Source organism: Falco biarmicus, chromosome 3 (assembly GCF_023638135.1).
Source record: "Falco biarmicus isolate bFalBia1 chromosome 3, bFalBia1.pri, whole genome shotgun sequence".
Classification (NCBI taxonomy): Eukaryota; Metazoa; Chordata; class Aves; order Falconiformes; family Falconidae; genus Falco; species Falco biarmicus.
In genome coordinates, this window is record NC_079290.1 from 61286779 (window position 1) to 61310199 (window position 23421).

General features: G+C 39.7%; 1 protein-coding gene and 1 long non-coding RNA gene across 6 annotated transcripts in view; one reads left to right on the forward strand and one right to left on the reverse strand.

Annotated features, from left to right (window-relative positions):
- Nucleotides 1-8488, forward strand: part of RAB31 (RAB31, member RAS oncogene family) — a 67772-nt gene extending 59284 nt beyond the window's left edge. For both annotated transcript variants that reach the window (XM_056331741.1, XM_056331742.1), the window contains exon 7: nucleotides 4164-8488. In XM_056331741.1, coding sequence (XP_056187716.1) covers nucleotides 4164-4261 — 98 coding nt within the window. In that variant the 3' untranslated portion in view covers nucleotides 4262-8488. The remainder of the gene's footprint in view (nucleotides 1-4163) is intronic.
- Nucleotides 8489-10526: 2038 nt separating this feature from the next.
- LOC130145764 (uncharacterized) lies at nucleotides 10527-23204 on the reverse strand. Of its 4 annotated transcripts, none has more exons than XR_008820677.1 (4): nucleotides 20106-23204; nucleotides 15725-15842; nucleotides 12395-14270; nucleotides 10527-11601 (listed from the first exon to the last, which is right to left on the reverse strand). It is a non-coding gene; the product is annotated as an uncharacterized LOC130145764 (long non-coding RNA). The 4 variants fall into 4 exon arrangements; XR_008820675.1 differs by having other exon boundaries at nucleotides 15725-18818; XR_008820676.1 differs by having other exon boundaries at nucleotides 12395-12462; nucleotides 13932-14270; nucleotides 15725-23204.
- Nucleotides 23205-23421: the final 217 nt, after the last annotated feature.

Sequence of the window (23421 nt, forward strand, 5' to 3'; positions counted from 1 at the left end):
TCACCGTCTGTTTCCACAGTAGACAAGTATTTGTTCAATGCACTGTTGTGTTTGTCCCTTTGTCAGCATGGTAACCACTTGTGGGTTTTTTTCCTTATGCTCAGCTTTAAGGCTGTTTCCAGCTGTTCATGCAGTCTCGTACAGGTCAGTGATGAAACTAGTTTCATGTTAAAAAAAAAAACCAAACCAAAAAGCTCAACTCCAAGCCTGATTTTTCTGAGCTAATGGATGTCTCGGCTTGCAACTGGAGCATCACATTCAAAAAGGAGCGAGGAGGGCAGATTCTTTTGCTGTGATGGTACATCCTGCTTCCAGCTGCAGCAGAGCAATGCCCATCTGCCTTTCTTCAAGTTCTACTTGCAGAGTTTTCACCCAGTCCCTGCTGTCTCTGTTGCTTCCCTGTTCCAGTTTTCATTTTTCTCCCTTTCCATTTTGTTTATCTCTTGTCCCACCCTCCCATTTCACAACCTCTTTGCCTCTGGCACTCTCAGAACAGCAACTCCCAGAGTGCTGATTAATCTCTTTAACAAATCTCAGATTCAATAGCAGGAGTTGGAACTCTGCCAGGCATTGGAGAAGACTCTGACCTTCATCTGGACTGTCTTGGCCCAACTCAAACGTGCCAGAAAGGAGATGCAATTGATGTAGTGCTTCTCACCTGTCAACCTGGGTGGTTCAGAACTGTGACAATTTCTGTAACCCCCACATTTGAGCAGTATCTTGTGACACTATTTTACACATCCTGGTGTGTTTACTGAGATGAGATCATGGAGGACCCCAAGACATCAGCATGAATGTGCAGAGGTTACAGACAGTTTTGTTGCACAAAATCTGTGAAACATGGTGTGAACATTAATGAAATGAAACTGAAGTATATAATCAGATATTTAATTAATGCAAGTGCAAAATCTAATTTTTAAATTGCAGTCCGAGCATCTCACTCCATAGTAATATCAGTAATGGGAACTATATGAATCTTTCATACTGTCACAGTAATAGTGTATCCCTAAACTCCTCATTTTACTAGTTCATCTGCAGAGTTTAGATAAATATACACACATCTGCTTTTCTCTATGTGATTGACCGTTTTATCTGTAATCCTAAGATGTGCTGTTGGTAGAAGACTATATGTTGTCTAGTTTGTCATCTTTAAGTTAAGCAACAGATGAGTTCAGTCTCTCATGGACCTTTTGAGCTGATTCTGCCTTAACAGAGTAGTCTTTGGTTTGAAGAGGAATTGTCTTAATCTTTTTATTTCTTCAGCAGGAGAATTGCAGGGCTGGATGTCAAAGCACTACTATTCCTTTCTGATGTGGACTGGATGAAAGAAATAGCATAAATTAACAATGTTATAGGCTATCTATTACAGAGGTATTTTTTATTGCTCTGGAACAGAGACTATGTATGCCAGTGAGATATATGTTTTAAATGAGTATATACTTTCAAAAATGAATTCACTTTATGACCTCTGTTGATGCTGACTCGGTGCCAGCTATATTTGTGTTTGTGTCAGCAATATTGAAGCTGTATTTATCAAGAGCTGAATGACAAGATGAGATGATCGCAGTGCTTTTAGGTAGCAATAGTGATTGAGCTGGTTTAGAAGCAGGGAGTGTAGATGCAGGCTCAGCATTTCACTGTGCATCCTTAATGTTCTGCTGTTGCTTAAACCTTTTTTCTGTTACAGCATCTGCTGCGAGACTAGCTGTCAAGGAGGCCCAGGGAGAGACAATCAGTCAAACTGATTTTTGATTGGTTATTTTTATTCACTTCCCTGAACCTTGGTGAAAAATCACTCTATCATTTGCTGTGGAGCAGGTTGTCAAGTGTTAGACTGAGTCTTGTGCTCCAAGAGAGTTAATCCTGTCAACTGTGCATCAGATAATAAAAGCTGCTTGGGCTGGGATAAGTCTTGTTACTAAAACTAGAATGATTTAACTTGATGGTTTAATAAATCTGGTCATAAGAGCCATAAGTGAGAGAAGACTCACTAAAAAAATATTTCTCAAATCTGAAAAAAGTTTAGACCATTTAAAGGTTTATTTTCTTGTATTGAATTCAGAGTGGGAGTGGTATCCAAACAGCGGAAAACATGGCTAGTTAATGACAAACAGTACTTAAGATCAAAGGCCAGAATAACTAATTGGCAAATATTAGGTCTAGAGATTTTTCCCTCTTTGTTATTTGTAGTTGTTATCTATGTGGTTTTTATCATTTTGAGAAATGAAAAAAATCAAGGTGATTCTTAACAATGTGTATTGTGTCCTGGTCTGAACTGGACAGGGTGCTCACTGACCTTGAAGCCTGCCATGTTTTTTGCTCCAAAGACAAATTTGCCTGTTTCTTCACATATACATCAAGAGGACTGCAGAAAAGACTTGAAACACATAAGGAATATGAAACACTGAATGAAAAACAGGGGGAAACAACTGTTACAACAATTGCATGACAGTGTTACCTTCTTGGAAAGCCTCTCATAGATAACTGTGTTCTTCATATTCTTCATAGGGTTTTAAGAACTAGTGGATTCTCTTTGTTTCCAAATAAAGCCAGCAGAAGTAATGCATCTAACATCTGTGTCTATAACCATCCAGTCTGCTTTTTATTTTTAGTTTGGAAGGGCACTTACAAACATGAAGCCCAAACAGATTGTAAGCAGGGTGTGAAGCTGATATTTTAATGACCTGAATATTGTGTAGTATTGTAATGTCAGTGCTTATATGTGCTTCAGCCCTCAAGATAACTGTTTCTCACCCTGTTGGACCAAACCCAGTATCCTTAGCTTAGTAATGTGAGGAATTTTCCCCCCTCTCATTCAGTTGTACAAACACACAACATTATCTGCTTCAAAAGTCACACTTTTGTTGTATAAGATACCTGTTCAGAACTGCCTGAATAAGGTGAGATTTTGATAGTCTCAAGCAAAGGTATTTTAGGGACAAATTCTGCTGTGTGATTTCATTGGAATGCGTTTTACCTCACCCTCCCATAACCACTCTCCCAAGTAATTTGTAGGACTCAGGCTTCAACACAGGTACATAATTCATAGAACATTTGGCAAGAGAGAGCTCTGACTAAATGGGGAAATCTGAACTGTGAAATCCACCTGGATTATGATGAGCTGTTCACAGGAACTTTATGCTTTCTGAAAGTGGCATATAACAAACAAATGTTAAATATTTTACTCTTGTTATTTAACATGAGTAATAGTAAGTAAACCCAGGAGTAATTCATAGAAAGTAGACTCAACTTGAGAAAAAAATTCCAGGAGATCCACAAGGTAATGAGAAAGTACGTTACCGTGACTGTAAGCTCTCCAAGATACTGATGGAGAGATCACACAATGTGTTTAATGGAAAAGCCAGACCCACACCAGAGACAGAGGACAGATTGAACCTGGGAGGATCTTGGTTTTCCATTTATAATTCTTTTTATTAAGCACGTACTGTGTTGTGCATGAGTAGGAAGCCAGTTAGACAAAAGATGCAGGAGTACTAAAAGGACACACAGTTGGAGCAGTGCCTTCTGCCCCTGGGAAAAATCTCGGGCTCTCCTGTAATGGCTGAAATTCTCTCAAACACTTAAAATAATCACCTCATAAGATGATTAAAAAGTCAGGAGGGTTGGGGGGTTGTGTTAAGTAATGAAAGCTGTCAACTGCAAAGACATGGTACCCCCTCAAAGGAGGCGGGGATTAAATGAAAAGAACAGATTTGTTTTTCAAGTATAGGCAGCATGTATTTAGTTACAGTGCTTTGTAAAACTCAAGTGTACAAGGACTAAACGCTGTGCAGATTTAGGACAGCCAAGATCTCATTAAACTAGCACCATTACATTTAAGAGGAATTAGGAGAAAGCCAAGAATTTTCTCATTCTTACTTGTAAGGTGCTCAATAAGATAACTATTTTTTAAAAAATACATGGATAACATAATTTCAGTGTACTGCATGCATGCTCGATAGTTGTATTTCATGCATTTTTTTAAATGTGAGAATCTTCTTTCATAAGCAGGATGAAAGGGGATGGATTCAAGGTACACAGGGGGCAGTTGTTTTCTGGTGAAGTTTCACAGATCTAATTCTTACAGAAGCTAAATCATTCTGTTATCTGCATGTTTTGTTACTACAGGAAAATGTAATTCAGTGTCTCCTTGTGTGTTTCAGGCCGACAAATTCCACCCTTAGATCCTCATGAAAACAGTAACAATGGAGCAATCAAACTTGGAAAGCAGACTTCACAGACGGGTAGGCGGTGCTGCTGACCCAGCTTGACGTTTTTAGATTTACTTGAAAAACAGCACCATTTGCTTTTTTCACCGAGAATGGACTTCCTGATCCCAGTGAAGTGGCTCCTTATCTTGAAAGCGGTAGTTTCAGTACTTCCCAAGAGCAATAATGCAAGGACCAAAAGCAGAAAGCTTTACTTCAAAGGGAATTTGCAAATCCTAGTTGGAAAATCCTCTCAAATACCCTGTCAAAATTACAATTTCAAAGTGCTCCAATTCTTTGTTTAAACCAATGATTGTTCTTTTTTTTTCATAAAAAGATCCTTTTATATATAAAATTTAGATTTACTACAAAAACTTCTTTTCTTACATTGCAAAGTGGACTTGGCATGTTTTCAGAGTTTTCTCTGTAATAATAGAGTGGAAAAAACCCTTTAAAACCTGAAATTGGGCTTACAGGTTTTCTGCCATCTTTCTGGCTGGACTTTGCTTTAGTATTTTTCTAAATCTGTAGCTTCATCTCGTACTTTCAGTAAAAATCAGCAAGAAATGTACTGAATTTGCTAACTAGAAAAAAAATTGATCCAAAGGATGAGCGGTTGCAATTTTTACAGGCTAGAAATCAAAATCTGTGTCAGGAGGTGCTGTGTATGTGAAAGAAGGAGTTGTCATGAAGGAGACTGCTGGACCCGTGTAGTTCCAGTCTGCTCTGGAAAGAAGTGAAGATGCAGCCAACTGTGCTTTGCCTGAATTGATTCCTTTTCCAGGTTGTAAGCTTCGTTAATTACTGAAATTGTAAAAAGAACGCAAACGCCAGCTTAATCTCAACTACTTACCAGATTTCCTCCAAATCTGTGCCCCTGTCCAATGTTGTCTCTGCTCGAAGGTGCCGCTTCCTTGATTTGTAGAAGAGGGGGCCAGTGCTGCACTCCTCATGGTCTCACTGTTGCACACAGAGAAGTCTTCAAGTTGGAAGGATGATATTTCTGTACAAAAACAGCTTTAAAGAGCACAATATAATTTGGGGTTAAAGGCTGGAATCTAATAAAAGAAACCAGAACGTTGCTTCACAAATGCAATTCTGTGAATTTGTGGAGTGGTCTCCTCACTTGTGTGGGGATGCAGTAGGGAGGAGCCACTACGTGATACCTTTGAAGCCTGAGGCACTTGAAAACACAGTGTAGAAAAAAAATCCAATAGGTGGTTATGAACTAGAAATAATGTAAAACTGTATGCATTCTCCACTTCCATTTTTTTACAAATGTGTGTGACTGAGATGATAAAATAAAAATTTATCATTTCATCAGTTTCTTTGGAAATGGGAACTAGGGTGAGAAACGCAGGCTTCAAAACCAAAATCTAGCCTGCATTTCCCAATATTAATTTGTTCTCTTCTGAGGAAAATTAACCTCGCTGCACATTTATTGGGGGACTTAGGAAGAGCAAACGAAAGGGAAAAACAACTTTCCACAATAAGTTATGAACAGGCAGGCTAGAGCTGGGTTTCTGTGTTTATACAAAACCTCCCCCTGACTTCATTGCTTGGTTGTGAGATTGCTTTGATAAAATGGCAGTAATTATCAGGGCTTGAAACAGAGCCAGATTAAATCAATGGGAAGGTTTCTTTATCTTCAGAGAGCTTGAAGTAGTTACGGGTGAGAAACATTCTACTGGGCTTCATCTAAGAGTCTTAAACTGCATTGTTTTTTCACATATAATCCATTTTCCCCATATTTTAGACTCCTTTGAAAGCACTCATGCTTGAAAATACGCCCTCAGATAATACACAGATTCAGACAGCAACTATGAGAAAGGGTATTGCAGGTCAACTTTCTTGTCACCTGTGCTGGTATGAGATCTTCATCGCTGCTTCATTGCAGCAACAATCTTACAGGTAGTCCAGCGTTAAGTGAAAATTCAGCAGTCATCATTGTTGATAGGTGAGGAGGGAGACAGGCTCTTTCAGGTAACATTTCATCCCGTCCTAGTACAAGCAAGTCTGCCAGGGGTGCCTGGCTCCTTTACCTGGCTGTGGAGGGAGAGGTTAACCCAGCCTGCAGCACTGAAGAAATATCAAACTTACCAACATCACAGATTCATATAATTTATGGGATCTATGACCCAATGCTGCAAGAGATCTGGTTCTTCCTAAATAAAACCCAGTAAAAGTAGATGTGTTACCAAGAAAATAAGGTTGAGATTGAACCCATGTTTCTAAAGGTGCCATAAATTTTAGTTCAATGTCTAGTTAGTCATCCATAACTGATTTTTAAGCTGTCATAAATCTTTTGGCGTATTTCTTTTTTTTTTTTTTTTTTCCTAATGTGACATCTCAAACCTCGTTAAACCCTACTTGAGATGTCTGAAGGCTTTGTAAGACAATTCTGCAAGTACCTTGTATACTCTTAATTTGTGCTAGAATTGCATGGCAATTGATGCTGATCTGTATGGGATGTTGTTCTGAAAAACCAGCTCTCTCAGCTGCTGTTGAGCTGTTTGTGAATCAGAACAGGTTTATGAGTTATATGCTAAAGTAGTTTAAAATTGGAAGTTGTTACAATGGATCTATGGCAGATTTTAAAATTCAAATGCTGGCTAAGTAGGCTCAAAGGTATTTTTGCATTTGGTGGACCAAATCTAAATCACCTTTTTCTGCTTTTAGTCAAGAAAAATATTTAAATTAATAAGGATTCTGATCATACACGTTCTTGAGATTTGGGTTATGGGGAGCTTATGGAGAGTTAGTAGGGAACTCTGAAGTCACAGGTAGAAAAAATAACAGGCCGCTATGCTGTGTAGAGCTGCTCGCGTTTTGTTTGAAGACAGGGCTCGCCTTTGACCATGACGTTGTCTCTCCGCTGTTCATCAAAGCTGAAGTGCAGCTTTACCATGCCTCTTCAAATGGGGAAATGGTTTGGTTTTACAATTATTTTTTTTTACACTTTTTATTTTCAAATGCAAAATTCATAATTTCTTTTTCATTTTGTTGCCTGTGTTGCTTGGATAGTGCCACCACCCTTCGTAAACAGCCAGAAAAACTACATACAAAAAAACCCCAAACTCTGAGTCAAATGCTTCAGCAGCAACAACCAGAATTCCCCTTAATAGTTAATGGCTGGTGAAAAGCTGGATTACTGTACAGGAGCATCTGACTCTGTAGCTGATCTGTTATAATAATAATAATAAACCAATAATAATAACAATAACGCTGCAGTTCTAGGTTGGCCAGCTGGTGCTGGATTTGTCCATAATTGGTTTTCTCAAGAGAGCTGGCAGCAGGACCGAGGCATAGGCTGCAGTGCCAAGGATATTTGGTGGAGCTTGTTTGCACCGTGACTCAAGACTGTGACTGTCCAGTTGTGGGTGACTTGCTTTTCTGGCTTGTCATGAACTAGTTTAAAAATAAGATTATGAAGGAACTGGTTTTCATATATGCTCGGCATATGTGTGTGTATATAAGTACAGTTTTATATTGTTATGCTGACACGTAGTGTTTTTTCACTATGTCTGGTTCTCATATACTGCACATTGTATTCTGTAAGTACATTTTTTGTTAATGTTCATTTCACCTTTATGAACTTATAGTTACGGATCAAAGGTAGCAAGAAGACGGAGATACATGTAGGTACAATTGTTGACTTGCCATTCTTATGCGTGAAAATGGCATATTCTAGAAAAAGTTCACCTTGCAGACTGAGAAATCTAAAAAAGACCATTGTTATCCAAGAATTGAGACGCAAGTAATAAAGTGATGCTGAAAAAAAAGAAAAAAGAAAAGAAGAAAGAAGTATTATTTTTGTTCATGGTACAGCAGGTCTATCTACAGTGCTACAATGGAACATGGGTCTGTGTGGTTACCTAGAAAAGTTACCTGTCGTCCCTTGTCTTCACTAACCCTTCATGGCATGTGGTAATAAGCGTGATTAGATTATACATGTGAGCACTCTGACTATAATCAGACTTTTTTAGTACAATGATGATATATTTTACTATCCTACCCTTAATTATTTAAACCAAAGTGATACATTGTCAGTTTAAAATCACCTGTTAAGTACTTTTCCTCTGGTTTTTTTATATAAGGGCTTTGACTGGGCTGGACCCACTCGCTTCACGTATGGGATGCTGCAATCTGTTAATACTTTACCTTCTGTTTTACACATTAATTGTATCATACCTAGTAATATTTTTTGCCCTAAAATGTAGTTTTTGTGTTTTATTTAACCTACAATGATTAACGCTAATAAATGTTTTAAATACCTCTGATTTGGGGATGTCTCTGGTCTCAATAAAGCAGAACAAAATAGGTCCTATTTTTCACATCATCTTCTCTTGAAAAAGGGCTGTCTGCAGTCTGGATTGCTTACCTGGGATTTAAATCCTGCTTGAAATGTGTGTGGCTGGCTTTTTAGCAGAAACTGGATGTATTCCTAGAGGATCCTGCAGTGCAGGTGAACTTTGAAAAAACAGAAAAAGATTATCTGAAAATCCCTTTGTTAAGTTATTTGATTTATCCATTACAAGAGAAGTACCCGAGTGAGCCGGTATCAGCTTGGAAATTTAGAAGTGTAGCTATCAGTAGAAAGTGAGCTTACAGTTACCACTTGCTCTGAATAGCAATCATACCTAGTATGGCTCATAAGACACTTTCTCTTTTGTATGTTTTTATTTTTAATTTTTCCCCCCTTACTTTATATCCCTCAAACTTGTCTTCAGGAGTTGAGAATTAACACTCCTTTAAGAAGTATGCAGTATTTCATACCTCTTAGTGCTATTGTTTCAAGATGTCTTTAAATTCACCAGAAGTTTTTTGCACTGTCTAGGTCATATTTTCAAAGTTGTTACCACAACTGTGAGGAATAAAGGGTTGGAGTTTTTTTAAGGAAAAACAGGCTTTTGAGTAAGGCTTTTCTAATTACTATGATAACTTCAGTGCACAACAGTACACAAGAAGCACTGTAATTCAAATAATACCACAGACGCCATTTCTCTTTGTAAGGAGAAACCAGTATTTCAAGGGAGATTAGACAGGGATTACAAAGGGTTGTGAGTTTAGTTACTGCTTGGAGTTACCTGGCAGGATCTGTTCCCTGCTTTAAAGCATTTCTAATTGTATTGAAAAAACTATGTGTCTTATCTCTAGCTATGCATAAATAAAAATGAACCCAGGTACATAACCATAAACTGTAAGAGGTGATGTACTTACTTCAAGGAAAGCCTAAGTAAGCCTCTCCTAACTATTATCAGTGTGTTGGGAAGTCAGAAGCAAACACCGTTTTTCCTTTTAGTGTGGAAAGAGAGTTGTGCCCCTCAATGGATCAGTCACTGCATTGTCAATGGGATGTTTTACGTGGCTCGGAAGCATGTTCTTGTAGTGCTTTAGCTTAGTTTAGAGTTGAGTTTAGCAATGAGAGGAGCTGGAAATACATCTCTGCTGGAAAATAAATCTGCTTTCCTTTTGAAGACTGAAGGTTGTGTCTTGGGGTACTTAAGGAAAAGTATTTGACATTTTGGCCTTCAAAATCTTCACGACTGTGGCTTCAGTCTTTCTGCAAAATGCATCGCAGGACACCCTGGTGTGATCCCCTGTCATCAGGACAGCAAGGCTGATGAAATAGTCCATGTAACTACTTCATACCTCCACCCCCTCACCAAATCTGCAAAAGTGTTTAGACTACTACCACGTTTGTGAAATGCCTCCTTTCCCTGAAAGGAAAACAGTGAGGTCAGGATGGGGTATTTTTTTCCCCTTCAATGTTGTTTTACACGAGGCTACAAAGTAGTTTTCTTAAAAGTATTAAAACACTCATGGGAGGAATGACTGGCTGAAAGCATTTGTGCAAATGCCTCCGTTAATTTGGTGCAGGTTACTCCCTAAGGACTCAGCATCACCGATAGGATGCATTCATGTGTAATGGGGTTCTTGACCATTAATAATACCTGCTTTTGATTAAATCTATTTTTCAACAGCTGGACCAGGGGTAAATTAATTGCTTGATATAAATGCTCTCTCACTGTAAAAAGTAAGAATCTTTACTAGAAACTGTAAAATCAATGGTTGATCACATTTAGCAGGTTAGGATGAGCAGGAATAAGTAATAGCATAACGTAGCAAAACGCAGCCTTTTTTGTGTCTGAAAAATCTGTCAGATGGGTTTCTTCTCTTTCAATTAAGAGTCCTTATTGCAAAATTTATGTATTTCTGATACTACCAAGTGGGTCTTGATGCACATTAGTTTGAATTATCACCTACCACTGTCGTGTATTTTGTAGAAATATGAAGACAGGCTCATAATATTAGCATTCATAATCACTGTGTTTTCAATAGATATGGTGTAGAAGCATTACTGAAATTATTTTGCAACACAGTTGTGAAAACCTGAAGATAGTACACTGGCAGAACCTGAAGTGTAGGAGACCTGTACTAACTTGCATTTAGTGCCACACCAATTAACAAGATTTTAATAAGATGTCATTATTCAGTGCAGAAAACTCTAGCACTAGTGTGGAGGAGAATTTTGAGGCTTCTGGTTAGGTATTAAATGTTTATCAGCTTGGGAAGGATTTCTTTGTTCTGGCTGTTAAATTACTCCAGCCAGAAATCATTTTTATCCCTGAGACTCCCTGAAGTATTAAAAAAAAAGAAAAAGCTTTCTTTGAAAAGTACTGACCTTGTTTTCTCAAAACCTCCCTGAGAATCCAAGCTTTATCTTCCCCATCATCTGTCAAAAGTTCTTTGAGACACACCTTATTTATGATTAAACACTCAACTGTTCTGATTGCCACACTATGGGAATTTTAGAAAACAAAAATGCATTTCCCCTGAAGTCCATTTAATTCACATTAATTTTACCGAGTCAGGGCCATGCCTGTGCCCTCCATGACAGTAAAATACATGTTTAAATAAGAAGATAAATACCTAACAACTACATCCCTGTTCCCCTACAGCAAGTAGAGTATTCTGGGGAAATGATCTGTTACGGACTAAAAGACATACAATCCTTATGCTTCTGATTACATATTGACAAGTACCAATCAATAAGGAAGTTGGCTTACATGTCTGAGATGCCCTTGAGGAAAATGAACAACACGTTCCTTCCTCTTTGTCAATATAACATGTCTTGGGGGGCAAGCAATAGCATTGCTGTTACTGACTTAAAAATAAGAGGATAGTAACAGTTTCTCTTCACTTGTTTAATAGGGTTGAAATGTGGGTTAAGCACCTTATAAAAGAAATCCCTGCTTCTTGTCATCTTCAAAGAAGCTGGCTGCTTTGCTGACAAATATGTTGGGAGTTTTCACAGAGGTTTAGCAAGGAAGAGCAATGGATGCAACCTGGACGACAGTGCATTTCAAAATCCTTTTCCAATATTCTAGCTCTGCAAAAAATCAAGTCATTAGCAAACCTAGAATGACTATCAAATATCCAAGTTCCTGTGTTCATCACTCATCATGTGGGACAATTTTGCACTGCAGATACTGACTAAAAAAACATAAAACATGTAGCAGGAATCTAGTAAGAGCCCTCAGAAAGGACATTAAAAATAAAGACTTAAATTTTCTGTGCTATTTCTTGAGACAGTCAGAAACCCAAATTGGAACAAAATAGCTTTCCTGGCACCATTCCCTTTAGAGATACCATTTGTCCTCTGAGTTTTACCACACTCTGTAGGTCATTCCTGGTTCTTGGGGAAAATTTGCTTTCAAGGTGGCAATCTGAACCACCTCCTGGCATCTAACCAGCTCTTCCCCCATGGCATAGCCTTCGACACCACAATGGTTCTGCCCATAGTCTCAGTAAGGAGGAGCAGAAGCCTTACTAGCAGCTGACATTTCTAATAGAGGTGACTCAGTTTCTTGGCAGTTTGGAATACAAAGGAGGCTTCTGAGATGTGCTGGAAATATGAACTCATAATGATCTATGAAAGGGCTCTCAACAGATAAACTTGTTTCCTCATGACAGAGAAACCAGAAAAGGAAATGTCTTTTTTTAATAAGTGTTTTCACCACAGTCTTTTTTTAACGTTTTTAGGAGGTGTAATTTCTGGAGGGGAAATAGGTTTCTTGAAACGAGAACAAAGCCAGAATATGACATTGATCACAAAATTCTGAAGAGGGAAAATAATGTTTAGGATTGAAAATCAGGGACAAACAACATAATGATATCCTAACCTGGAAGATACTCTCCATGGTGGGTCACAATCCCATCAAGGTGATGAGAGAAGGAACAAAAGTGATGTCTGAAATGGAAGACTTGGGGTAAACAGGATGTCACGTTATAAATGGTCAGAGTGCATTACATGCATTTCATGGCACAGCCACGTTACCAACATTGTTACTTGAGAACCCTGGCTAATAAATAAGCATAAACAAATACAAGATTAAGAGCCTATCAGGTGCCTAGACTCCACCTGTAAAAAATGATACCGTATCTTTACGTGTGGGTATGCCTGAATTTACATAGTGCAAAGTCCACTGAATAAAAGAGGATACTCATTCGTGTAGTCCATGACACGTTACTGAGTTGGAGCCCTGGACAAAGGGCTTTGGCGAATACATTCCAATGTACTTACGCAGCCACCCTGCCAGCATTGTTTAGCTTTTCATGAAGCTTGATTCTGGCTGAATGATGTCTTGGAATGACGGGTAATTTTGCATGAAAAGGGCAAATTGTTCCAGAGAAGAAAAAGGAAGAAATGATGAGGTGGTGATAAATGTATCCAAGTAGATTCACATTGACTGATTTAACCACAGCATGTAGTATGTACTTAAGTACTTGCTGCTGAGAGTATAAAGGCTTTACAATAACACAACATCCATCACTGCAAGATAAAATGGAGGGATTTTTATTTTATTTTTCCCAGGAGGAAACTGATGCTTTAGAAAATCCACAAGATTTGAGTCATCAAGTCATCACTGTCAGCGGGCATGTCTTTCAGACACTTCACCTCATCTCACTGTGAATCACACACCAGTGAAAGATGCATACCACGGCAGAAAATTGCATCCTTCTTTGTGCGATAGACACAGTTTAAAAAATTACAGGGCCTGAAGCAACTACCAGATTAGAAGGAGAGCCTCCTTCTGAAGTTCCCTCCATCTGAGAAGCCTGTTTCGCATCACATCAGTGACAGCAAGGTGAGGATGTCTGGGAGCTATGGGTTTCAAAGCTCTAAGAAAGTAGTTACTAAGCTATTTGGTGAGATTACTCAGCCCATGTCTCTGGGTAGTGCAGAAGAGACTGAAGTTATTAAGACTGCCTTCTGACAGGTCTGCTTTTGAATAAAGCTAGCTTTTTTTGGTGAAATGATGCCAGAACTTCTATGAGAGATCCCTGTTCCCAGAGACATTTGAGAAAAGACATGATCCCTGCCATTTTTAACCAGCATCAGAAATTTTCCTTCCTTGGACGCTCCAAGCCCTAACAAAATCCTGGATGTTAGCTAATTCCAATGTATACTTTAAGCCAGGCAGCCACAGGCAGGAAATTAGGAGTTCAGGAACCTGTAGTTTTCTTACGGTATCTTCAGGTCATTCTGGAAATGTAAGCAAGCTGTGTTTCAGGCTAGGTAGCTTATCTGATTTTATATACAACCATGTCATAAAAAGTATGTGATGAGGTGATGGAAAAATTCTCTATCAAATTTTGCAGTCATCCAGAATTTTAAACAGAACCATTACTATAATGTCACAGTTGTCATTTACCTACCTCTTTCATACTTGGAACTTGGCCTACGGAAAGTGACATTTGGACAGATTATGACAGATTGTTACCCTTTTCCCACCAGGGTAGATGCCTCCGATGTATGTATCCGTCCTTTCTGGCCTCAAAGTCAGGCCTTTGAGACCTTGAGGGCTGGGGTTGTCTTAGTGTCTGTTGAATTACCACGCTGTCAGGTCTCCATGGCAATTCTATCACTTCCATCAGAACTGGCCTCTGTATTGCCTCATACAAGAGTAGGCTTCATGAGTGGGTTTGTGCATTTCTAAGTTTTCCTGTGAGGCAACTGCAAGTATTTAATTTTCTTATGATGTCATCTGGTATCTGCTGATGACACAATGAGGGAGAGTTTCATTTTATTAGCTACGCAGGTTACACAAAGGCAACAAGGACAGTAATGCACAAAAGTCTGTTTAGGCTCATCTTGGGCAAACTCTGCTGTTATAGTTTCTAGAAAAGAATATAAAAAAATAAAATCAGATAATTGATAGATGTGGCTATGATCATCCCATCCAGTGAGTTACTTCTGCATGCATTTAAGAATGAATCAGTTTATGTTATCCAGGCTGAAACCATCAGATGTTGGGCCAGTCGTAACATTGCCAGAAGCCCTCCCATCCTGTCCAGCCTTTTATAATGAATTGTAACTGAAATTGTTACAATTGAGTCAGTGGTCCAAATGAGTCATTCAGAAACCTCTATTCAGTTCACTCTCTAAGAGACAAACAGAAGACTTAAAACCTCATTTCACTTTTCAGTAAATATAAAGGAAAAAAATTGTGAAGAAATATCATGCATGATGTCACTGCAATACACAAGCTTTCCCAAATGCATGACAGTTTTTAAGGAAGAGCCTAATTCTCAGATTTAAAATGTGACTTACTAAAAACATAATGATGCAGTTTCTTGCTTTGCTGCCCATCAAAGCTATCCAGATCAAGCCTCCTAAGATTTGCTGAAGATTACATGCCAGACTTGGAAACTCAATTTACAATGTGAAAATTGCCTAAAGGGTGACCTTTTTGGCTTAGTTATCTCTGAGATTGAACATCCAATATTTTAACTTGGTTATTGTTGATGCATAAGCTAAAATCCAGCTCAGCTGTTTGTCACAATTATATTGTTTCTAAATAGTTAACAAAAGCAAAATGTAATGATTTGTTGTTTGCCTTTAATGTGAATGAAACTGAATTCATCTGGGTACTACTTTCCAGATAAGAAATCACAGTTTTTATGAAGCTACTTTGAAAAGCTGGATTTTTTCTATTATAATAATGAAGTGATATGAAATTCTCTTTCACTGTATGTGTGAGAGAATATTCATTAGCGAAAGCAAAACACATTTATATCTTCAGGGTTGAATGGTCCCAGGAGTATGACAAAAATTGGTGGGGATACTCTTGGAGCCATGCATATTCATTCTGAACAAATATTAGTGCATGGGGGAAATTTCAGGGCTGGTAAACAGTGAACATGGTACTTTGTAAAGAATAAGTATGATGGGTTCAGCTAATTAAAAGCACTACACAGACCCTGGGCAAAATGCTAAAAAAGACAGATACAGGAAACGAATAGAAATTAATTCATAGGTAGTAACTATGTAATGTTAATCAATATATTTTTTATGAAAAATAGGTGCATTCAAGCAACAAGATGAGACTAAAATGCAGTTCCTTAAGGTAGATGTATTGACAATATACGTGGATTTCTTTAAGTCATTTGATATAACCATGCATGACAATCTGGTAAAAAACCACCGGTACTATACAAAATCAATTTACCTGTATCAAATGCTCTGTGAATCAATTAGCAGTTACATCAGCATGTTTCTGCTCTCTTCTAATGGGTTATTTAATGGCTTCAAAGAGGCTAACACAGCTCAATGTCTTTATCAGTGATCTGGAAGAAAACATAAACCCTTTGCTGATAACTTTGCAAATGACACTAGAATCACTGGAAAGGAAAGAACAAAGAGAACAAAATGACATAAGGGTATCTAAGGTGGTGCTTCAGACCTTAAGCCTTAAGTCAGTATTTAAGAATAGGATGAGTCTTACTGTGGAAGTGATACTATCTGCTGTCTGTCTATGGTGGGACTCTCTGAAGCCTCTGGTGCTGGCCCAGAGAGGGAGGGTGGTGAATGAATAGAAACTACTCTCTGATCCACTACAGATTCCCATTTTCCTAATTTCTATTATTTGCCTTGCTTGGGGAAGAAAAAAAATGCAAAGAATGGCCAGGCACAGGAAAAAAAATCACATTCCAGGTCTGCAGTGGCTGACTGTGGTTTTCTATTAAATTGGTATTAATTTCTATTAAATTGCTTTTTCTCATACTAGGGACAAAGGAGGAGAAAAAACACCTGCCTAATTTGAAAGTAAAAGGAGGGGAAGTTTCTGGCCTCTCTGTCTGATAGCCAGCAGGGAGAGAATGGCATGAACAATGTGGAGAGGGAAGGGAAAAAGCCCCTAGCAAAACAGGACAGAAGTAGCTTTGGGGTGATAGAGTGGGAGCAGAGGAGTCTCAATAGATTGTAGTGTGTTTCCCTCTGAAAAGCAGAATAGAAGCCAGGAAACACGGGGAATTAAAATAGTGATTGTGCAGTTAAAGTCTGTATTGAAAGGCATGCTAACAAAGTATTTACAAGCATTTAACATTATGAATTTAACATTGAAACATCTATTTATGGTTTTTATCTGCAACAGTATGTTGGCATATGACCAAAGTCACAGGTGAGTGGGTACACCTTTCCTAACCCTCCCTGTTAGTGCTGGGTGTCGGGGGGGAGGAAAATGGTGAATATTCGTGGTTGCAGGCAGAAAGCTGTGCACAGAGTTGCAGTGCCCATGGCCTAGGTAGGACATGCTGAAGGGCAGAAGGGGCTGGGTTGTGCACAGGGAGGGGGAGCAGCAGAGAATCATGCACAGGATGGTAAGATATCTGGCTGATGGGCACACATGGGTTGGCAGTGGAAAGGTCCCACACAGGGTAACCCAGATCAGATCATCTTTTCCTACATGGGGCTTTCTGCAGGCCTTTTTACCCCCTGCAACTTCAAAAATGAATTGGGTATTCCAGCTTTGCCTCTGCAAAGTGTTCGTACCTGTTTTAACGTGACTCTGCAAAGAACCGGAACAAAGTCTGAAAGACACCTCCCTGTTTTTGCAGAGTGTATCAATTGCATATTGCAATCTAACAGGCCCTCATGGGTATCATTTGTACAGTTAATGTATAAATAATTCAGTATTTGGCAGCCAAAGAGTCCATCAATAATATTATGCAGACTTTTTTTCTTTTTTTCTTCCCTGAATGCAAAGTAAGTATTTCATAAATGATCTCTCAGGTAGCGTTCAAGCTTGTGTGCAGGCACGGAACATGTCTGCAACAAACAGTGGGGAGATGATTTTACCTTTACTCCTAGAGATAATGAATTAATCAAGAGCAAAGATCTTTCATGTGTGTATTAGCCCCATATTAGTAACCTTAGGTTCCTGCATCTGTTAGAGGAGCATTTTGAGCATTTCCCCGTTTCCTGCCACAAGACAAGGGCAAGAGAGAAAAAATTTCCAGGAGATGCACACAACCCATGAAAGCAGAGCAGCTGTGGATGTCCACAGGAGCTGTGATTTTGCAAATCTGCAGACTCTTAACTTCATGCATATTAGTATTCCTCTGGATTGCATAAATATGTGCCACTGCAGAGGCAGATCTTTAGCTGGCGTAAGTGCTTGTAGTTTAATTGATCATTCAGAGTGGAGGAAAATCTTTACATTATTTGGTACAGACTATGGGGGAATGGATATTTCCTCATGAGTCACTATGCAACTGATTGAATCCACTGACAATTTGAATTTCTCCATGTCTCCCCTTCTTTTGCTCTGCCCATTTTCAGGCTCTCAGCCAATCTGATTTTTCAGCAGAGACAAACATTTCATTCTCATGTTCGTGATACCTATTTATTTTAAAGTGTTGTTAACATAGTTTTTGCTGTCTCTTTCTGTCTGACTCTGCTTAATTGATGTAATAAATAGCTGCCTAAAATGTTCAACCTTGAGAAAAGTTGCTAATTTTTCCCCAGAGATCTCCTTGTGTCTGTCTTCAGTCAAATCTACTCAATTTTGTGAGAAAAATCTAGCGCTGCTTCTTCAGTGTGTGTTTACTTTCTCTTGTAACCATTGCAAACTAACGTACCCTGGGAAAAGGAGCTGGATTCTTCTCGTTTGCAAATACCATTAACAGAATTGTGGATCAAATTCCATGTGCAGCTCCAAATTACACACTCAATTAGGGCCTGATCCAATGCTTATTAAAGTCACTGGAAAAATTCCCCCTGATTTTAATGGACTTTAGCTCAGACCTTGGGGAATGGACATTTCCACTGTGGATGATCAGTTTAAACTTTGAGCATTGCTGGAAGTTACACAGTCATAGACTCATAGGACTGGAAAAGGCTTCAGAGGTCACATCTCAAGACAGGATCAGCTAAATTTATATCTCCCAACAGATGTCTAACCTGTTCTTAAAGGTCAGTGACTGGGACTCCATCTATTGCGTTTCCAGGCAATCTTTTTCATTAATTAACCTTACTCTTAAAAAGTTCTTCGTATCCCCTCTAAATCAGTTCTTCCTCCAATCTACACCCATTACTTCCTGTTGTATTCAAAGTAAATGAGAACAGACTATTTTCTTTCTCTTCGAAATAGCTTTTAATGTACTTGAAGACTATTACCGAACACGTCAGTCAATTGTGTCTTCTTTAGGGGAAACAAACTTGCTATTTAAAGCTGTTCTCATGTTTCTGTCTATCTTGTTTTCTGGATCTTCGTCATTACAAGTCCTCTCTTCTGGACTCCTTTCAATTATCCCACACCTTTCCTGAAGGACAGAGCCCAAAAATGTACACAGCACTTCAGTGAAGGTCTTAGTAGAGGGAAACCTCTTCACGTGTCATGCGCAGTCTCAGCACAATGCTTGTCTTTCACACATTGATATGACATTATTTGCTCCTATTTACTTTGTGACCCATTAGAACTGAACCTAGGCATAATCTGACAATATGATTTGAGGGCTTCCTGGAACCACTTAGGAGCTGCTCAGGGCAGAATTAGCATTGCAGAGCTGCTATGTGTATTAACAGGGCAAATGAAAGGGGAAAGCTGAATTCCAGTTGCCAGGTAAGTTCTCCAAACTGAGACTGAGAAAGACCATGATGTTTTTTTCCAAGAATATCAGATTGGAAGAGAGATGCAGTGACCACAGGCCACCAGCATGCTGTTTCTGCAGGATTACTTCTCAGGTTAAGACTGTTACTTAAGACCGTTTTTCTCTTCTGGAGGTGAATTTCAACTATGTACTTAGATTTGCATACTTAACTATGCATATTTGATTTTTGGCTACTTTTTAGGAAAGTTATTGTGCATTTTTAGAAATGTAGCACCAGCAAACACCAACCAACACATATACATTCCATATTTTGTATATTGAATTTTCTCATTACATCCCTTGTCAATCTATGTGAACTGTACAAACTGATTCTTGAAAACAGAATAGATTCAAAAATCTATCTCCTTAACTTTGTCCTTTATCAAAGGACTAATGGCTTTCAGCACATTTGAAATTGGATCAGGAATCATTCAGTTCTTTAAATGCTGCTTTAAACCACAAAGACAAGATACTATTTTTGTCTTGTTCCTATATAAGTTAATACTCTAGGGCCTTTTTGTGTTCAGCAGAACAGAATTGGGTCCAAAATATGAAAAGTACATCAAATTTTATGTTATAGCTATTTATGACTATGCCATTACGTGTTATTGGCTTCTCCCTGCTTGAATATTCAACACACATTGGTGTTTTTATAATAATGTCATTAGGTAAAGAAATACACTGTAGTCGAGCAAACTTGAAAATATTCAACTAAGATCTACTTCTCCAAACTGTGGCAACATTTGAATAATGGCATAAATCTTCAATAATAGTGTGGACTGCAATCTTGCCTCTGATTTACAATACAACAATTTGGCCTAAATTTATATATGGAATTCATTAGTAGCAAGTAAATGATGACTAGAGCCTGCTGTATGATCAGTTTTGTATTTCAGAAGATAAACATCAGCACCAAAAGGCTGAGAATTTTCCTAAAGAGAAATTAAAACATACTCTTACCTTTATACTTTTGCATTTTTCAGTATTCGCTAACTTAGCAGTGCAGGATGCATGAGATACTTCGCTGAGTGAGATCTAGAATTTTCCCATTAACACGACAAGGAATGCGGCACTCGGTTGCTTTTTCTGACAGTCTTAGTAACACCAAGAAACTGCAAAGAAGGTCATGATACTGTTTTATTGCAAGACATTTTTAAATTCATAATGGGTGGGACTGAATAAACTATCTGCATAATAAAGAGTGAAAACACTATTATAAAACTGAATCTACTCTGCCACTTCTCAGGTATAAGGAGAGCTTATTTATTATTTTATAGCGAACAGTTTTGACAACAGTCAAACTGTCTCCAAACTGAGATATTATAACAACGATACTGAATTCACAGTGTGAAAAACATGAAGATCTACAAACACACAGGACAAAAGTTGACCTCAGATTAAGCAAATGTTATCCTTTTGCAAGCAATGATGAATATAGACCTATGAAGACAGTTTCTGAAATGACGACACGATCTCACCGAAATCTGATAGGAGTTCTATCGACTGCAACAGATCCAAGATTTCATTCCTGAACTGTGCTACAAGGTATTAAACCGAAATGAATCAGATGCTGGAGAATGTTGCCAGATATTGCTGATCAACAGCACAGGTGTTGTTTAATATAAAAAAATTACATCAGTCTGCATGAAATAAAAGCATTAGATTAGAAATGATACTAAAAGCAACAAAACAGATTAATGTATTATTAAGGCTCTCAATGTGTTGAAGCAACAACAAAGACTACAGTAGAAAAACATGCTAATCCACAATTACCACTAAGCTACCTACTCAGTGTTTATGTACTAACTTTGCCCATTACTGTGACACAAAAGAATCAGGCTGAAGCTGGACAGGCAAGCACTGAGCCCAGCTGCTTGGGGAGGCTGTGAAATCTCTGTCCTCGGAGGCTTCAGTGACCCCACAGGGCAAAGCCCTGAGTGAGCTGGCCTGAATTCAGCTTTGACCCTGCTTTGATTTAGAAATTGAACTATGGCCCTCCAGGGGTCCCCTCCAGCCTCAGTGATGCTGTGATACTCCCCCCTGTGAGCCACAGCTTGAGGCTGTGCCCTGTGGTTCATTCACAGCCTCCAGATATGCTGGTGATAAGGTTTAACCCAGTCCTCCCCCAACCCATGCACATCCTCTGATGTCAGTTATATCTATCATGCAACCACGTGTAACAAGGTACATTCACTGGAAACCATGCATGGGAAAACCTGTTAGAACTGTTGTCATATTAAGAAGAGATCTTGAACTTCTGGTCTCCTCAGGTTTTCTTATACAAGAGATGTACAGAAGAATTAGAAAACAGAGGTATTTCTGTCTGCAGCTAAATCTGCATAAAGGAAGCTTCTTTTGAATTTGCACTTTTTACTGTTATTTTTTAACCCCATTAAAAGGAGAAGAGACAGAACTTTTTGTGGCATTTGGTACTCTGCAGCAGTTTCCCATGCTTCAATTCTTTGCAAGCTGAGACCCAGTTCTTCTGGTACATAATCACCAGGTAATTCTGGAGCCAAATCACCGCTTCAGGCTATGGCTTAATCTTTGGTGGGTTCAAGAACAGAAACAGAGTGGAGGTAATACAGTAAAAGTCCATGTTAACATATACTAGGACAGAAAAAACCCTCCATCTTCCAGTTTATCTTCCAGATCCCAAAGGCAAGAATGCATAAACAGAGTGGAAGATTGGTGGCAGACCACCAGCCAAGAACTTTAAATATTACACTGTAAATGAAAGATGTAATTTAAGATGCGGGTTTATGCATATCATAAAATAAGTCTGTAGCAGGAAAACTGCAGCCAGAGTAGTTGCAGTCTTCTAGCAACATTTTCACATACATGTCATGTAAGCCCACCTATTGAACCCAATTCCAATCATGTAAAACCGCTGTGAAGCACTTTCTAGAACACTTCTCACTTATTTTTTGTTCAGTCAGTGATGGTATTAAAAGTCATATGCGTATCTGCATGGACTGAAGTGCTGAAGTAGGCAGCTGTGATAGTGGCAGGCCTGCAAGAGAGGCAGATAGCTGAAATGGAGAATGAAGGCTCTGCTGAAGCCAAGGCAGAGCCTGAACCTAAATTGCTCAGATGGTGTCCCCTACTGAAAGACCTTACAACCCTTCCTTCATGGTGGAGCTGAGGTGAGGGTATTTGCCAGAGAAATTATGTGATCCACTATGATGAGCTGATTTTGAAGGTAAAGAACTTAAGTCATTTCAATGTAATTATTATCAGGGCACATTTTTTAAATGGGTGATTATGTCTCTCTACATGTTCTTAGCACGCCTATACTGGGTTGCAAGAGAGGAAAAATGTGTAATCCTTCTGACTTCATTTCCACCACCTGTATTCCAGCCTCTCATGAATACAAACGTATCTATCGCACAGCCAGATTCTTCAGAAGTAGATTTAGGACACAGGAATCATCAAGGTTCAGATGGATTTGGCTGTCGTTTCTTGTTTGTTACCAGTGTATTCAAATCTCCAAAGATGCACCATCTGCTTGAAAGCATGGTATTAATAAAAAGGCCTGCGACAAAAACTGTGTGTCTGACAAAATGTGCAAGTGAGAAAGATAGCAAGTACCCCGTGTTCCTGCCTACTAATAAATAATGGCTCTTATTTCTCATTCAGAGTTTTGCAAGAGCTCAGTCTCTCTCCACATAGACTCCCTGTTACTACTCCTCAGCCTTCACCAAACAGTTCTGCTACTCGAGGAGAGTTTTGGGCAGTTTTCCCGGCCAGCCTGAGCGCCAGGCCCACGCACCGTGGTGCCGAGGTGCAGCCCGGCAGCGACTGAGCTACCCTGGGGCAAGGCCGCAGCCATCCCTACACGGGCACCTGATCGCCGGGAGCCGGCCCCAGCGCCTCCAGCCTCACCGGTGAGCGGCCTGGACCCAGGCCTGAGCTGCCAGCGGCCACGGGCACGCCGAGCCTGCCTGCCCCCTCCCCTTCCCAACTGCCCCTCAGGAACCCGCCACCTGGGCTCGCCCTCCCTCCGCCCAGCTTCCAGGGAAGGGCCGGCCAAACCGCCCGCGGGCCGCGCTCCTCCCGCGGGCCGCGCTCCTCCCGCAGCCCCGAGGGGACGCGGCCGGCCGAGACCACCCGGCCCGCCGCAGGGCCCGACCCTGCCGCGCCTACGGCCCCCCAGGCCGCCCCCGCCCGCCGGGAGCGGCGGTTCCCGCACGGTTCCCGCACGGCCCCAAGGGCGAGCCAGCCGCGCGCTTCCTCTTCCGGCGGCGCATGCGCGCTGTGCCGCTGCCCCTGCCCG